The sequence below is a fragment of the Electrophorus electricus genome, chromosome 10 (genome assembly GCF_013358815.1).
Source record: "Electrophorus electricus isolate fEleEle1 chromosome 10, fEleEle1.pri, whole genome shotgun sequence".
NCBI lineage: Eukaryota > Metazoa > Chordata > Actinopteri > Gymnotiformes > Gymnotidae > Electrophorus > Electrophorus electricus.
Window position 1 is genome coordinate 5,514,305 of NC_049544.1, and position 18,043 is coordinate 5,532,347.

The 18,043-nt window shown below is 45.0% G+C and overlaps 1 protein-coding gene across 9 annotated transcripts in view; it reads left to right on the forward strand.

Moving 5' to 3' along the window:
• Positions 1 to 18,043, forward strand: part of osbpl3b (oxysterol binding protein-like 3b) — a 36,534-nt gene that overhangs the window by 15,189 nt on the left and 3,302 nt on the right. For 4 of the 9 annotated variants that reach the window (XM_035530625.1, XM_035530626.1, XM_035530627.1 and 1 more), the window contains 19 exons: positions 2,114 to 2,336; positions 3,314 to 3,430; positions 4,977 to 5,030; positions 5,604 to 5,717; positions 6,690 to 6,854; positions 7,056 to 7,173; positions 7,392 to 7,495; positions 8,021 to 8,113; positions 9,156 to 9,315; positions 9,951 to 10,081; positions 10,489 to 10,596; positions 11,315 to 11,446; positions 12,376 to 12,484; positions 12,753 to 12,997; positions 15,072 to 15,209; positions 15,314 to 15,377; positions 15,475 to 15,553; positions 15,918 to 16,059; positions 17,410 to 17,557. In XM_035530625.1, coding sequence (XP_035386518.1) covers positions 2,268 to 2,336; positions 3,314 to 3,430; positions 4,977 to 5,030; positions 5,604 to 5,717; positions 6,690 to 6,854; positions 7,056 to 7,173; positions 7,392 to 7,495; positions 8,021 to 8,113; positions 9,156 to 9,315; positions 9,951 to 10,081; positions 10,489 to 10,596; positions 11,315 to 11,446; positions 12,376 to 12,484; positions 12,753 to 12,997; positions 15,072 to 15,209; positions 15,314 to 15,377; positions 15,475 to 15,553; positions 15,918 to 16,059; positions 17,410 to 17,557 — 2,290 coding nt within the window. In that variant the 5' untranslated portion in view covers positions 2,114 to 2,267. The remainder of the gene's footprint in view (positions 1 to 2,113; positions 2,337 to 3,313; positions 3,431 to 4,976; positions 5,031 to 5,603; positions 5,718 to 6,689; positions 6,855 to 7,055; positions 7,174 to 7,391; positions 7,496 to 8,020; positions 8,114 to 9,155; positions 9,316 to 9,950; positions 10,082 to 10,488; positions 10,597 to 11,314; positions 11,447 to 12,375; positions 12,485 to 12,752; positions 12,998 to 15,071; positions 15,210 to 15,313; positions 15,378 to 15,474; positions 15,554 to 15,917; positions 16,060 to 17,409; positions 17,558 to 18,043) is intronic. The other 5 variants (XM_035530628.1, XM_026999992.2, XM_035530630.1 and 2 more) reach the window with 5 other exon arrangements.

Genomic DNA, 18,043 nt, shown 5'->3' on the forward strand with positions numbered 1-18,043 from the left:
TTACACTTCAGTCTAATACTTTTTGTTGGAGGATTTCAGTGACCTGCAACTTGTGTGGGGTTGAAAAGTTCACAGATGTATTTAGGCGCTTCATCATGAAAAGCCTTATGAATATGCAATTTAAAATCACTCCTAAACTTCACTGGCTGATGTGGTCCCTGTGTCTGGTGGTAACATTCGAATGGCTGCATTTTGGACTAACTAGCTGTGCCAGAACTGCTTGATTAAAGCAAGTATATAAGACATTGCAATAAACAAGATTAGACAAATGCATGAATAATCCTCTCTGTGTCCTGAAAAGACAAAATAGACATAATCCTAGCAATATTTCTTAGCTGGAAAAAAGGCCAGACAAATTTCTTAATATTCACTAAAAAACTGTAATTGAGAATCAACAACAGTGCCAAGGTTCCTACAAAAAGGAATTACTTTTTATGTGACTGAACCAAGAGCTATCTGCAGATCCCTAGGAATATGGCCAGGGCCAACAACCAACTAAAACCAATTCTGTTTTATCCGGTCCATAATAGCTACAATAGCAGCACGCAGTTAGATGGGCGACTCTGCTCCACTTAACAGAGAACTACGGCTGCATATCATCTGCATAAAAAGAAAAGGAAACATTAAAACACCAAGAGGAGGTATTTAAAGTATTTAAAATGAAATCAAATAGGACTAAGAATTGAAACCTGAAGTAACCCACAGAAAAAATCTGCCCAAATGACATCTTATTTTTAAGAAAACCATTGGCTAAATAAATAAAAACCAATTTAGAGCAGTGTCTTAAATACCATCCCTTTAACTAAGCCTGTTTATCAAGTTACTATGATCCACGGTGACAAAGGCTATGATGGGGTCAAGCCATACTAAAATTCTGAATTGAACAATTCTTTTAAATAAAAGGATGTTTGGAAATGGATCTAAAATCATTACAATCATTACAGTCAAGGCCAGGTTTCTTAAGAAGAGGATATACACTGTTAAAGCAATCTGGAACACACACTGAAGTGAGAGAAAGATTCACAATTCCTAGAAGATGAGGACCAAAATGTTTTTAAGAAAATTGGCAGGGGACATGCTATAGGCACTAGAGACGAACTGTGCAGTGTTAGTTTGTCCAAGGAGACTGGAGTAAACGCATCCAATATTTCCTGGTTAAAGTGGGCAGAGCCTCCATGCATATATGTGTAATGGAATCTTACCTCTAATATTAATAATCTTATCCACCAAAACTACTCGCAGCTGATATTAGAAGCTTGAGTGTTTGGTTTAACATCACTCATGAGGGAATCAGTAGTGGGAAATAAAAACTTTGAGTTATGTTGATTTGCAATGATTCAATAATTATCTCTTGCATCCCCAATGTTATACAAAACCATCAAATCAAATACAAATAATGAACCTGCAGCTGAGCATTTTAATGTTTGCTCTCCCTGTCTACACTCTTTTCAGATGCACTCTTTTTAACCTAGGAGATGAATTTTTAACAGTATATATTTTATCTTAAACAGAGCAGCATTCTCACAGTGTGGTACAGGCAGTGTAGGAGATAAGGGCAGAAATGAGATTGCCTTTTTAGCACGGGAATTATTTCCCACATTCTGTTCCGTTCCTTGCCAGGGGTCAAGGTGCTCGTGTCTCGGCTGTACCAGCCTGACTGAGCGGAGCAGCATGGAGGAGGAAGATGAGGTTAGGGGGGAGTAGCTCGGCTGACTCATCCTCTGACCCAACCCTGCGATGCGACGGTGTGTTGCAAGCTGCTGCTCTCTTAAATGAACTCTCACAGTAGGGCAGGCAAGTGAGCGCGACAGAGCGCGTGAGAGCGCCCGTGGCTGTGCCGCTCTAAATGGGCGGGATGTGCCGTGGGCGGAACGGTCAGAGCTCAGGCAGGGAGCGTTCCTGATATTGTATGTTAAATAAATAGGTCAGAAACGTGCGTGAAAGTGGGAGAGTCCATGAAACGCCCGTGGGTCGACCTTGCTGACTGCAAAACAAGCTTTGTGATTTTGACGGTGCTAATTCTGAACACTAGTGATGTGTGATTCCCCGTGATTCATTCCCTGCTGAGATCCATTCCCTGCTTTTCCTCTCTCATCCCTCTCCTTCTCCATAGTGCCCCTGTGTCATGATGCCTAGGTGAACTCCACGAGTCTCCCGACACACTCTTCCTCTCCCTGCCCCCGCTTTCTTCCCACTCTAACTCCACCCCCAAGACCATCCTGTCCGTGTGGACGTGCGGGACGAGCTCAGAGGAGAAGAGCTCCAGCATGTCCCAGAAGATCTCCTCTCCGTCTCGCAGCAATAGCAGCTCCTCCTCCAAACATGACAGCCGTCAGGTGAGCGTGCGAGTGGGGAGGGGGGGTTGTATGGGGATTGGTGTGTGCGTGCATGTGCATGTTTGTGTATGTGCTTCTCAGAGTAAGGATCCAGATTTTGCTTTTCTACAATCTTTTAATGAACATCCAGTGTAAAAGACTCCTAGTTAATGAGCTTTACCGTATGAGCACTGAGAGCAGTTCACTCTGTGGATATAAGCTTTGTTCTCTAGTATAAATGCATGGGGAACCGTGTGCATACGTTTGTATATAGCAAATAAGCACTTTATTGTCTGCCCTGGTTCCACAGTTGTGCTGCCAAGGCAGTGCTATGTTGAGCTCCAAAGCCTTGGAGATATTTCTCCAGATATTCTGGACGAGTGAAAGCTTTTCTTTTGAAGAAAACATGACAAGATCAATAAAGCCTTCTTCTGCAAAATGTCCCTGTTTTGTTCTGTCCGGTACCTTTCTGAATTCCTGAATTCTTTTGCAAAACTTCTAAGATTTTTTCTGTCCAGTACAACACTTCTCTTGTGCAACAGGTTGTGCCTGTAGAGTAAAGGGTTTTAGGCTCAGATAGCAAAAAGTTTTTTCTCTTATTTCCAATTTATTCCATTACCCTGCAGTCCTAGCCGCTCAGTTAATCACTGTCATTTGTGGCAAATTGATAATATACACCCATGTGAATATGTGAATATTACAGATCAAATGCATGTGTAATATTTAGGCCAACTTTCAATTCATAGTGTACTTATAGGAAACGTCTTGTCAGTGTTGGTGAGCTAGTCAGTGTTCAATCTAAACAATACAAGAGGTTAAAGTACGGAATTCAACAAATGGAACTTTCTATCAGCTATATTTGATTTCCCACATAAGACAGACAGTTGTATGTATGTGTGTTTGAGTGTTTATGTATGTGTGTGAGAGAGAAAGAGGCAGTATGTGCCTATGCAAACTTTTGTGAACTCAGGAGTGTGTTTGTGTGTGTGTGTATACAGGACAGCTGGGAGATCGTGGAAGGGTTACGTGGGTGTGGAGGAAACATTCAGGACCCTGAGAGGCAGGAAGGCTACATGCTGAAGAAGAGGAAATGGCCCATGAAGGGATGGCACAAGGTGGGCTTGTACCAGAGACACCCCACAGGTGCCGTAGGCCACTTCCAACATAAAGAATAGAATAGAATAGAATAGAATGCCTTTACTGTAATTTTACAAAATCTAAAACAAAATTAGTGCTACTACTGATGAGTGCAAATCAAAAACAAGCAACAAGTTAGGACAAACAAAAACACAAAATATACTGCATTTAAAACAATATTGCACTAAAATCTAAAAAATAATGTAAAGATGTAAATCTAAAATAAAGGAACAGAATATTGCACTGAACGTTTTTAACTTTTTCGAATAATTTCTGAAATATTGCACAGACTTTATATTTACACATGGATCTGTGGTGCCGCATGTCCACTATCCGTGTCATGACCGCACAACTGCACTGGAAGAATGGCACTTAGAACAGGCAGATGTAACCAGCTGAACCATTCGCTGACTGATTGACCCTTGCACTGCCCGCTCACACATTCATGCACACGGCACAAGGCACTCACACACACACACACGCGCACACACACACACGCGCGCGCGGCACACGCACACACACACACACACACACGCGGCACACGCACACACACACGGCACACGCACACACACACATACACACGGCACACGCACACACACACGCACACACGGCACACGCACACACACACGACACACACATGTACACACTCACGGCACACACACACGGCACACGCACGCACACACACATACACACGGCACACGCACACACACACACACACACACGGCGCGCGCACACACACACACACACACACACACACACACACACACACACACGCTTCGCCGCTACTTTTCTCCCTATCTGCAGGAGCCATTTCACATGTTGCACAGCTCATAATGTCTGTGGCTGTGTCTGACGTGTTAGCTGATCACAAGTGACTGCTAAACATGAAGACTGACCTCCCTGATGCATTCTGCCTTGGACCACATTTAGAAATCAGGCTGTAAAATCCCATTTGGTTTAAATTGGCTGATTGTACTGGTCTGGCCACTGGATACCTTGCTATATGAATGTGGTTCAGTTCACAACTAAAAATATCCAGATAGGCTTGAACAAGTTTTGGTGGAACTGCTGTTTACTGCTGAATAATTCTAATGAGTGCAGGACAGTAGCCCCTGTGAAGGATGAATGTTGAATCTAGTTTCTACACTTTTGCTAAAAAAAAAGAGTAAATTTTCAACACATTTCCACTTTCTCACGTAGAAGAAAAGAGAATATGAATAGTTAGTCTTGGGCAGCCATCCAAAAAGAGAGAGAGAGAGAGTTTGTTAGAGAGATGTAATGCAACACACACAAAAAGGTAGAGAGATGGAAAGGATGGAGAATAATTTATTTTATTCAGAAAGATTATTCAGAGGCTGGCAATCCAACAAAGAAATTCCACAGAGGTAGAAGTCAGAAGCAAACACAAGCAGCCTCTCATACCTCCACTGTACAGTACAAACTTAAGAGAGTGCATAATTTAAGCTCTGAATTTGCCCTCATCTCAATTTCTCTCTCATGCTCTCTGTTTCACCTGGGCTACAGAGATACTTTATCTTGGATAAGGGCATTCTGAAGTATGCCAAGAGCTCAACTGACGTGAGTATAAAGGGCACTCATCACTCATGAGTCACTCTCCTTGTATATCACACCCAGCAGCCCACGCTTTCTTTCTCTCACTCGCCCACACATTGCTTCACTTCCTCATCACTCCCTCACTTGCTCACTCCCTGCGCTCTTCCTCCCCATTCTCCTCCGTCTGCATAGTTTATTTGGCTTAAATGCTTTTTCTTTGTGGCTTTTTGACTCCCGTGGCAAATGTGAAGGTCCCAATTTCATCCACGAGGCTTAACAGGCTTTGAGACGGTGGCTAGAGTTGTGCAGAGCGATTAATTCAACAAATTTCTAAATCTACACTGTATTTATTTTTCTTGGTGGGGGTGCTGATTAATGGAAAAACGGCCTGTCATTCTAAGCGCAAAGTGAATGAAATCTTTACAAGTCCTCGTGGTGTCCAATAAAATGTAGCTGCAACTAGTGTAAGTAAGACAAGGGGTTGTTTTACCTGTAGCTATTTTCCTCAGTGAGTATCCCAGACATTGCATTAGTCTGGAAGGGTGTTTGGTTATATTGCACTCAGGTGTGGCTCCATGGGACTGCTGTATTTAACAGATTGAGAAGGGCAAACTGCATGGCTGCATCGACGTGGGCCTGTCCGTCATGGCCATTAAGAACAAGACCAAGTGCATTGATCTGGATGCAGAGGAAAACATCTATCACTTGAAGGTAAATACCTATTAGGTCTTGGGAAAACTGACCCCAGTACAGAGAAGGCATGCATGGAGATTGACTGACTAAACCTGAGGTTTTCCTGAGGCTTCAAGAGTCTCCATCTATCATTTGTGATAATAAGTATCCTGTTTCTTTAGTGTGAATTTTAAGCAGTGATCATGATGTAATGAATAGTTATATAAGGCAGTGTTTTCTAGTTATAAAACATATAACATAGTGTTCTGGGATTCTTCTAACATACAGCAACCTCATGTGTACAGGCCCGTGAAAAAAATAATGAAACATAACCCTGGAAGCTGCCCAGATAGCAAATGACAGGTTAAAAATGATGGTAGGCAGACAGCAGGATAGATTTGAGTGACTGTTACTGCTACATTGCATTCTACACTCACGACTAGCTTCATTAGAAGCACCTTGTAGGCTTTGGCCCATCTGTGGCCATGCCTAGTTTGTTAGCCATTTTCCAACCGTTCTATTTGGGGTCACTTTCTGATCATAAGCCTGCTGTTGATGGGATATTTTGGGCAGCAGATCCATCTCAGCCAAGCAGAGACATTGTATGCAGACTCCAGCCGCACTGCAGTGCCTGGCACTCCTGTTAGTTGAACCGCTATTTCGCTGCAGTGCTAAGAGGGGTCCACTACATAGACAACGTCTGCAGAGGTCCGGTGGTCCGAAGCTGGCCAATAATGAAGGTGGAAGAAGAGCTAACAAACTGTGCATGGCAACAGATGGGTTAGAGTTCGCGATTCTACATTTATAAAGTGCACCTGTAAGGTAAATGAACTAGCAGGTGAGTGTTGGTACAAAATAGATAAGTGTAGGATTTGCCCTGTAGAATATCTTCTAGAAGAAAGCGTAGTAACGTAGAGGCTGTGGAGCGTATCAGTAACGTAAAGGTCCGCTGAGACCCTGTTAATGAAACCTTGACCATGGGCAGTGAGTGCAGTCTTCCCGTACCGCTAGATTAAGTCTCAGGAGCTGTTTGACGAATGGGTCTCCAAGCTGCGTCACCACCGGCTGTACCGGCAGAACGAGATTTCCATGTTTCCCCAGGAGAAAGCTCTCTTCAGCCCCCACTGCTCCCCGTCCTCCCCCGTCATCTTTGCTGAAAGCCAGACTTCCAGAAAGGTGACCCAGCTCAGCCCTCATACACCGCTGGTGCTGGGGCAAGTTCAGAATATGCCATGATGCACAGGCTTATAAGGTTAAGATGTTGAAGACAACAGACAACACTTTTGGGGGGGGGGTCCATTTTTGTTAGTAGTAGGTTTTATAATGTGTGTGTGTGTGTGTGTGTGTGTGTGTGTGTGTGTGTGTTTCCATGTTCAGCATGCATCTCTGTCTCTTATGAAGCAGTCTTCCCTCCACTCGCCCAACTCCTTCCCCATCCAGGCCAAGGTGGCTGCCTGGCTCCAGTCCTCTGATGATTTCGACAAGTGTTCCAAAGGTGTGCATTTATACATACATATGTATCCACACACACACACACACACACACACGCACGCTCTCACTCACACACTTTATTGTGACTGTCTCCAGAGTTGTTAGATCTGCAGCTTTTGCCAACCCATGGTTGCTCTGATCCTTTCTATTGCTTTTCTCCTACTCGCTCCATCTCTCTCTCTCTCTCTCTCTCTCTCTCTCTCTCTCCCCCCCCCCCCCCAGAGCTGTCTGAGTGTGAGACTCAGTTGCTGGAGCTGAATCATCTGCTGAGAAGCATGGAGGTCCTGCACCGTACCTGCTCTGCGCCTGCCATCAATGCTCTGCAGGTCACGCCGCCCTTCCGGCTGCAGTGTTTTATGTTAGCAGCGCGTTCCTCAAACAAGGCCCGCGGGCCCGTCACACCTCTGGGTACAGGGTACTGGGTTCAGCCAATGAACGTGAGAGGTGTGCAGGACGCTGCCGCTCCAATATTGGTGTGCCCTCGTCTTTTACGACAGCGTTTCAGCGCTGGTAATGTTCCCAGAAAGGGAGGCTGAGAAAGACGGCTCAGGACGAAGCTCATGGATGCTTCCCTCATTAGAAATGAATAAACAGTGGTAAAGTGGGTTTGGCTGGACAAAATCCGATTATTTTCACATAATTGTTGCTAACGGCAGCCTCTGCAACTGTAATGAATCCATCTCTCTTATCACTCAAAATGGCTGGCTAGCATTAGTAGAACCATTTCTGTGAGTAGCAGAATTTGGAGCCTGTAGTTTAGCCAATGAAGGCCTTTTTGTGGAATCATGCTGAAAATAATACCACAGGTCAGGGAACATTTCAAGAACAAAGTCTTGTCTCTCTGTCTGCAGGCATCAACATTTGACAGCCCTAAAAAAGAGAAAAGGCTTATAAGGAAATGGCGTCCCAAAAACTATGGGAAAGATAGCAAAGCCACCCTACAGGTACCAGCTTAACACGGCAGGCTGGTGGTATGTTGACAGAGAGGTCAAGTCATTTCAGGTTATGTGTCAGAATTATATTTCTCTGTGGGAGGTCCAAACACTAATTTATAGAGTAAAGTGGCGCTCAATCATCAGTGGCCAGTTTACTAGAATATAGGGTAAAAGGTCAATATTTAATCATAAGAGAGTTTTTCCTATAGCCTGTATCCGCAATAATTGGCAGTACTGTTAAATCAATTAATGAGCCTTTGGGAATTGGTTATGCACTTTGAAAGGACTTCACAACATATACCCACAGATGTCCATACCCTCAATGTGTATATATATAGATATAGATATAGATAGAGATAGAGAGAGAGAGAGAGAGATATTCAAAACTGTAGACGGCGGCGAGAAACAAACAGTCAGCAGATGGGGTGTCTGAGCTGTAGTAATAAACACTCTCCAAAATATAAAAACCAGCAGGGCAAATCCAGAGAGACACTCCAAAACCAGAACTCAGAAAAGCCAGAACAGAAGATGATACATGGGTCAACAGGCAGACTAGAAATGCTCAGTTAGCACTTCCACATCGGCCAAGTGAAACAGCAGAGTCTTTATAGGCTGAAAAGATGAGTAACTAGTGAGTTTGAGTGATATTCTGAGGATCTGCTGACCCAGTTAATAATTTCCTGGTAATTCTGGGATATAGAGTCACAATTACACTGGAAACTGTATACTTCAATTACTACAATTTCAAATATCTATCTATTTATCTGTCTATCTGTCTGAAGAAGATAACTGATGATTTGATCTCTATGTTCATTCCAAGCTGAATACTAGAAAGCAAGTAACTTGTGTTTTAAACATGTTCCTCTTAATTCTAAAAGGAATGGATGATTTAGTGATAAATAAACTGATGGTAACTGAGGTTCCATTGAATTGAACTGTTCCTAGTTGTAGCACAAATTCAGCAAATTAGCAAATTGTCACATGGAGTCACATCACTGAAATGGATGAACCGTGAAAACTGATTCTGTCTGTTTCTTGCATCCCGTCTCAGGTTCCCAGCTGCATCTCCTCCGGATCCTTCCGCCTCCATGCCTCCAATCCCAATCTTTCCTCCCAGGATCTGGCCATTGAGAAGAGCTATCCAGAGGTCCTCGACATTCCCATAGATGTGTCCAAACTGCAAGAAGATTTCTGCCGCGTTGCCAACAACCGTAAGCGCAGTGACACCTGTCCAACACTCGTTGGCAGTATTCTCACATAGCTGTGCTGTTTCTCAGATAACACAGTGTCTCTCCTGCTATAGCTTTCGGCTAACTGCACCCCATCTGCAGGTAATCCGGCATAGCCAGAGGCCTAGGAAGAGTTTAACTGAGAAGACTGTGCGAGGGCCATGTAATGTGTAACAACTGTTCATTGCACATCCTCTACTACAGTTAGGAATGTCATTATTATTAGCCATTAGGAATGTAAACAGGTCCCACTCCTTTGCCCGTCAGCCCCTTCGAGTGTGAGACACTCTGAGATGAGCAGCATGGCGGCAGACACCCTCAGTGCAGACGCTCGGAGGGCTTGTCCCTGCTGCCTGTCGACCGAGCCGTCTGAGGGCAACAGCTGTCGGTTCAGGAAAAGCATAGTGTGCAGCGGAACATGTTTATACAGCCACTTGAGCCACTGGAGCGAGATTAAAGTCGTACTGGGCAGGCGGGTCTTCCATGCTTATCTACTGAGAACCTGAGTGTGCGCCCGGCCAGAGAGGTTTTTGCTGTCTTGGCATGAGAAGGCGAGCTCTGCTTTTCCTCGTGCGCATGCGGGCAAAGCTGAAGGGACTTGAACTTTGTGATTGCAGTGCACAGCAGCATGAAGAGCGCTCTGGGCTCCCTGACAGCAGAGAAGGACAGACTGAGACAGATGCTGGAGCAGGAGACCAGTTCTGCATCCTCCACACAGATCGTGGGTCTGAAGAGTGCCCTGGCCTCCGTAAGGCCCACACACACACACACACACACACACACACACACAACTATATTTAATCTTCTTGCATGCTTTTTTCTCTGCATTTGCTTTGTAACATTCTTAGCATTTTTAGATTCGTTCTTGCCTCTGCGTTTCTGCCAGGCACTGCGCTAACCAGGGCTTAGGCTGTGTATCTGAGTTGTTTGACATTTGCAGTCCAATTAAAAATTGCTTAATGAGATTGTTGTTTAATTAGTTTATATTTCCTTATATTACTTCTGAATTCACTTTTTTGATAAAAATGTTCAGAAAGATTTAAGAGCAAAGCCAGAATTATCTGTGCCGCATGCAAGCTGTGTGTGTGTGTGTGTGTGTGTGTGTGTGTGTGTGTGTGTGTGTGTGTGTGTGCTGGTTGCCCTCTGCTTTTGCAGGCTCTAGCACAGAACTCTGATCTGAGAGAGCGCCTCTGTAAAATACACACAGAGTCGCATATCTCAGAGGCCACTGTCTTTAAAAATGTCAGCACTGGCCCACTACAGGTGGGTGTGGGGAGAATTTGCACCATCACAGCACCCCACCCTCACCAACATCACCACTGTATTCATGGCGGAGCCACACGGAAGGCTTGGGCTGATTCTTCAGTGAAGCACAAATAAGACTGAACTCCTTACATTTGCTCCCAGCTAAACCCCAAGCCCTGGATTTGTTATGCTTTCCCTGTCTCTCCTAGCAGCGAACTAAATCTGATCATAAAGTGAGTCATAGAGTTAGATTGAATTATAAATTTGATGTTTGTAGACATTAAGTAAGTAATGTACAGTAGCGTGAAAGGCTGCTCAGCTCAAATATAGGAATAAAAATGTATTGGTACTTTCCTATGGGCTCACACTGTCAACAGCTTTCTAAAATAGCACGTGACTCAACAGTTTGCTTTCCACGGATAGCTTGGCTTGTACTCCCAGCCTTTGGCATCCCTCTCTGTTTAAAGTCAAAAGCCATTACGTGAGTCAGCGCTTTGCTAATTGGGCTTGGCTGTTTCATCTATAAAGAAGTAACCATCTTTTTGACGAAGTCACTTTAACTGATTTTTATTAACTAAAAATTTGTTTAGATTGAAGCAACATCTTGTTAAGTATTTTTCAGTATTCTGTTTTGAATTGTAACCGAATGTGCTACAGATCAATATCTACCAGTCACACACAATGTGAATTTCCTATCTGACATTCCCATAAACATGACTTTCCCCTCCGGATGTAGGAGTCTGTGGACTGTGCCCGATCCCTTGTCCACCAAACGTCCGATGACAGCCAGACGTCCATTACGGAGTCCATGTCAGAGTTCTTTGATGCACAGGAGGTCTTGGTGTCAGCCAGTTCTTCTGAGAATGAAGTGAGGACACTCTTGGTCTCTTGTCACACTGTCTGCATGCTATGTCCAACTATCTCAGTCTCATTCTGCAGTGTGCACATCTGTGAGTGTCTCTTCACCTTGTTAGCTTATCATATTCTCCTGACACCATGTTTCTCTGTGCCTCCAACAGTTCTTGTGTCCACTGTTGCTTCCCTGCTGTAGGTGTGTCACTTGTACAATTAAATGTGTAATTGCTGCAGTAGTGTGTAGGCTGGATTCTGCTCTGTATTCAGGTGGGTCCGGTCAAGTGGACTGTATAGCTGTCCTACTAAAAAACTGAAACAGCTGTTGCTATAGACAACTATGTGTCTGAAAATGGATTATAACCTGCCTCTGGAAATCTTTCTCTCAGGATAAAGAGCGCTCTCTCTCTCTCTCGCTCTCTCTCTCTCTCGCTCTCTCTCTCTCTTTTCATTTTTGTCTTGGGTTCTATTTTTTACATATACATTGTTTATTTATTGCTTTGGACAGATCTGCCTAGGCAGCTCCAGTGGCAAAAATAATGTGAAAACGGAACTAATTGCTTATGCCTAAAAATACCCCTCCAAAGAACCATGTGCAAATTTGTTAGCTACCATCTCTTGGGAGAATCCCTCCATCTCTCTATCTCTCTCTCTCTCTCTCCCCTCACTCTGTCTCTCTCTCTCTCCCACTCTGTCTCTCATAATTTCATATCTTTCTCTCTCTCCTTTGTTCATACTCTCACACTAATTCCATCTCACACACATACCATACATACTTCCACCAGTCTCCCACGACCATAATGTGTGTGTGTGTGTGTGGGGGGGGATTGGCATCATTCATCTCCAGGCGCACTGGTGACCTGCCATGAGGGGGGGGGGGGGGACTGAGCTGTATTTAGGGTAACAGCAAGTGCGGTAACGAGGATGTCTGCTCTCTCCTGCCAGCCTTCGGATGACGAGTCATACATCAGCGATGTCAGCGACGATGCCTCCGTGGACAACTTCAACAATGAAGTTCAGAACCAGAGGGTCTGCTCAGGTGGGCATTTCACCGGTAGGAGGTCTTCTGTCTCTTCGTATCTGCAGCCCTTTTGGCCTAAATTAAGACTAATACAAAAGTTAATATTAAAATAAAAGCCAACAAGCCGTACGTTTCTCGTGGCTGACGCAAAAGACGAGCCGGGTCCTGACTCGAGGCGTCTGTTCATATTTCTTTTGTGCCTCAACAACAGTTTTCTGGACCCGTGTAGCACAGAATGGATCCAGCAGCATAGAACAGGTGCAGGACTCGCAGATCCGGTGAACCCTCCATCTGCTTTCAGGGCTCGTCAAGAACGGCGCCCCCCAGGGGCGGCGGCGCGCCACGCTGCCCTCACCCTGCCCCAGCGCGAGCACCATCAGCCTGTGGAACATCCTGAAGAACAACATAGGCAAGGACCTGTCCAAGGTAGCCATGCCGGTGCAGCTGAACGAGCCACTCAACACGCTGCAGAGGCTGTGTGAGGAGCTGGAATACAGCGAGCTGCTCGACCGCGCTGCGCTCACACAGGACCCGTTTGAGCGCATGGTACATGTCAAGCACGTGCACGCACATGCACACACACCTGTTTTAATATGTGAGTGGGTGTAACAAAGGGGTAGAGAAAGTAACAGAAATGCAAGATCATTTTTGAACTATAAAAAAATATGCAAACCTTTTAAAACAAAGTTTATTTTGCCAGTAAATACCTGTATGTTAATTTCCGTGTTTCTAAAGCAGAATAAGATGATGAAGAATGGTATCCTGAAGTACTGAGGTGTCTGTTTATGACTGCTTATGTCAGAGTGCCACAGGAAATGGAGACCAGTGACGGAGAGCGAAGCACACGGTCCCGCTCGCAGCTCAGAGCACTAAGTGCTCTATAAATGACTGCAGTCACAGCCGCAGCTTTAGGGGAACCTTGTTTAGAAACTGTTTGCTTTATAGCCAACCCAGTGTTTCACTGTGGTAGGGAAAGAGAGAAAGAACGAAAGAACGGAAAAAAAAGAGAGCATCACTACTCATCTTTTTCTGAATCTGAGCAATTTCATTAAAACCTTTTTCCATCGCTTGTGCCAAATGCTAAACATCTCATTGTGTGTGTTATTGAGGAAGGCTTCATTGTGACCTGAGAGAAAGGTCTATAACAAGAAGTACATTCCAGGAAGAACTGAAGTTGGCAGCCTGTTGTGGCCTATATTTTGTTGGCCAGTTTTCCCCTGCAGTATACGGGGGAAACACGCTCACGCAGTATACGGGGGAAACACGCTCACGCAGTATACAGTAGCTACATGAACTTGACCACATCACAAAAGACAATGGCTATATGATGTCAGTAACATGAGCTTTCTTCAGCAATCTCTCCCATTGTGCAAACTGACTTGTCCCCATTGAGTCCAGGATGTTTGATTTATGTCGTCACTTAGTCACACCCTATCAGATTTCTTGTTACTGGAACCGTGCCTTTAAAAGTATGCCCAATCACAGTTCACCTGAGAGCTTCTGCCATCAACCGTGACTGTGTCGCAATGACAGTCAAATGTTTTGCATTGACCAGTTCCAGTTTAGTCAATCCACTGACATTCACAGCGATAATGGAAGAGGAGATGTTGGGAATTATGTAGCTCATTTAAAAGATGGTTCCAATAATATTTACTGTAATAGCCTACTTTCAGTGTCTAGCTTTCTTTCGGCATACCCTCAAACATTAAAAAACAAACATTATGGTAGCATTTAGCTTATTGGCAGTAGCTAAGAATGGGAGCAGAAATCTCTTAAACTTGTGACTTTGAAGCTCAGTAACGAGGAAAAGTGCTAACGAAGCTTCTTCCTTCAGACAGGATGCAATCCTTTAAAACCAGAGGTTTTACCCAAGTTGCACAGGTTATAAGAGAACATCAGACATTCGGTCATAGCTATGCTGTTTTCATTCTGCTCTTTTGAACAAACCGATGCATGTCAGTCGTGGCAAACTCGAGAAAAAGTGAAAAGATTACCGAGAGAGCAGTCCCAGGTTTTACTGGCTGTATGTCGGAGGCCTAAATCAATTTAGTCACTTGCACTAAAGGGGACTTGGAGTGTTCCACTTGCTGCTCTGCGTTCACTGATTGGTCCCGAGTGACGTGTAACCCACAGTACTGTACCAGCTCTACATCGGAAGAGCTTTCAGAGCCAGACAGACTCTCTCCCATTGATCTGCATTAGATCACTGCCAGTACTCATTACAGCGGTGGGAGGACCAATGGAGTGGTGGAGAGGTGATCTGTAATGGCTTTGTGAAGAACAGATGGAACTGCCTTCTGCCTCGATGAGTTCGGGTGTCTTTATAATGAATTTTACGGCCAGGCCGATTTTTCCTCGCCTCCTCGAGTTTCCACATTTCAGGAAGTGGGAGAGTGCAGCCGTTAGGAGGGCACAAGCCCTGCGCTGCTTACTTTCCTCCCCAGGAAGATCGCGTCCTGCATCTGATCCCCTCCAGCTACCCGCGGGCCCGTGCCCTGGTGCTGTGCGGTTCCCGAACCCGACGAGCGGTTTCGCCCGACTCGGAGGCCCTCGGCTGGGGCGGCAGAGGATCGCCTGTGTAATTTTGCCCGTAACTTGCCGCTCTCTTTGTGTTACGTAGGTGTACATCGCGACATTCGCTGTGTCGGGCTATGCTGCCAGTTATTACCGAGCGGGAGGGAAGCCTTTCAACCCTCTGCTGGGGGAGACATACGAGTGCGAGCGTCCAGAGAAAGGATTCCGCTTCATAGCGGAGCAGGTAGCAGGTCCTGTTTGTTACACAGTTTCTTTTTTTTTTTTTATTCGAGTTGGTTTGTTTTCTGCTTTTATCCAACCGCTTTCACTCTCTCTGTGTCTCACCAGGTCAGCCATCACCCGCCAATCTCAGCATGTCATGCGGACTCTAAAAACTTCATCTTCTGGCAAGGTGAAACGTGGGTTCTGGGAGGATGCGATCAGTAAGCTCTGAAGCTGTGTGTGTGGCCTGTTTCCGTGTGACTCAGGTTTTTGTGTGATGCCTGCAGATATGAGGTGGAAGAATAAGTTCTGGGGGAAATCCATGGAGATCGTGCCTGTTGGCACCACACATGTGGTTCTCCCTGGGTGAGTGGTCAGACACACGGTATTTGTCTCACAGCTGTCTCCCACACGTAGGTGTACTTGGTGCCAGGCAGAACTGGTTTTCTTGTTTTTCCATTTCCCGCACCGCTGAGGACTTTCGTTTATAACTTTCACTTTTGAGTCTTTTTTCTTAGAACTGAAACAGCACGCAGAACTGAGGTGTGCAAACCCCACTGCCAACTTCATTATAAGTACTTACTTAGCAGAAAAAAAAAAACCTACTGAGTGCACACGTAGAATACAACAGATGGGCAATTTTCTGTAGATGTGCATGTACAAAAAGAAGTCCATGATGAGTGTGTATTAAACTCCCCTGCTCAGACGTAGTGTGTGTTCTCTCCCACAGCTTGGGCGACCACTATGAGTGGAACAAAGTGACGTCGTGCATACATAACATTATGAGCGGCCAGCGTTGGATTGAGCACTATGGGGAGCTCTCCATTAAGAACGCCAAGAGTAATATCTGCCAATGTAAAGTCACCTTCAAGGTGAGGTCTCATCACCCTCATGCTTGTCCACGAGGCAGCCGTCACGTGTCCTCTGTCTCATTCCCGCCTAGACTATCAGTTTATAGGTCATTCATTGGTTTATCTGGCTAGAAATATGTCCACTTACCTAGTGAGGGAGAGAGGAATCTAAAACATTGTAAATCATCTCTTCAGGCTGGTGGATACCACAGTTTCTGGTAGAGCGGAGGCGTGTTCCTGCTTTGATACGCTGATGCTGAATGGTTGAACTTGTGGTATAGCTTGTGGAAGAATTGACTCTGACACTGGAGAGTTTCCAGAACTTCCCACAGCTTTTAAACAGTTGTGGTTAATTCTGCTGTAGAAGGTAATGAGGAAGAGAGACAATAAGACAAATAGAGTGAGAGTTGAGCGGGAGGGTTAAAGACAGGGAGGTAATATAAGATATAGGAGTGTCTCAATCACAGGGCAGTTCCTGGACAGGACTCTAGCTGCTGCTTCAATGCTTTGTGCCAGCTCCCTGCTGCCTGAACAGTGCCATCTGCTGGAAGACAAGACACATTGCATGTAGGCTTCCGGTAGCCTTCTGCACTGAGAGCTGCTTTATTAACAAATCCTATAAACTATGAAATGTGAACCTCCTCCTTGGGGATCTGTTACAGTTATGTACTTTTGGCATAGTAGTTTTTGGAATAGGCACTTCCATTAGAGTGTGACAGTCTGTCATAGTCTGTGTACTGGCCACACACCGACCAGTCCGTACAAAACCGGGCTAGACAGTGATTGCTTATTTCTTTATTTGTATTGTTTGTTTATTTATTTACTCTGTCTCTCACTACTTATTCTGCTCATTATTTATTTATTTGTTTATTTATTTTATATTGTTGCTATTGTGGAGTCTGTTGTTGGCCAGAGGAGGATGGCCCTTGCTTTGAGTCTTGGTTCCTGTCCAGGTTTCTTCCTCATGCTCTTAGGAAGCTTTTCCTTGCCACTGTCGCCCTTGTCTTGCTAACTGGGGGCTTGGACTTGACATTTATAAAGCTGCTTTATAACAAGGGCTGTTGTAAAAAGCACTGAATAAATACATTTGACTTTGACTATTTTGAACAGAGAAAGTGGTGAGCAACTATAAAGATGACGTTTTCACAGGGTACAGTGAGCTCTGTGTGTGTGTGTGTGTGTGTGTGTGTGTGTAGATCCAATGCCTGTGGAATGTGTGCAATATTATGGCTTCACCCTAACTGCTCTTGCACTGAATTAATTTTTTAGCTGAGGCACTTCCATTAGGAGTGTAGACAGAGAACGCTGATCTGGTAAGGCTGGGTTGTGCCACTGATGAGACAGCACAGGGTTTTTTGTCTGTTCCCACAGCAGGCGAAGTACTGGAACTCGAGTGTAAACGAGGTGGACGGCTCAGTACTGGACCAGAAGGGGAAAGTCATTCACAAGCTGTTCGGGAAGTGGCACGAGAGCATATACTGGGGCAACCCTCCCACTGCTACGTGCGTCTGGAGAGCCAGTAAGACTCCTGTCTGTCTGTCTGTCTGTCTCTCTCACGCCTTACTTTCATGAATACCTATAGTCATCTCAGCTAGCTGCTTATCTATTTGGCACTTCACTGGTACAATGGTTTACGTATTGCTATGATAAAACAGCCATCATTACATTATAGTAAATGTGCATTTAAAACTATTCCTCATCACTGTCCACAAAAAACATTCTGCTACCAGAGAAAGGAAAGAAAATCCTAAGAAATACATCCTGAAGGCCTTCAAGTGTGTGTGTGTGTAGCGAAGGCGACAGGCAGTGACCATGGCCTGCCTGGAATCCACCCCTTCCAGGTGGCAGACAGGGTCTTCCAGAATAAAGAGGCACTCTTCCTTGCGTGGCAGTCAGAGCCCCACCTTCGCCCTCGTTACCGACAGACTGCCTTCTCCCTTGGGGGGTGCGTCACAGTTTCGGTCACACTGCTCTCTAACTTTGGGGAGCACATCTGAGTGCTTCA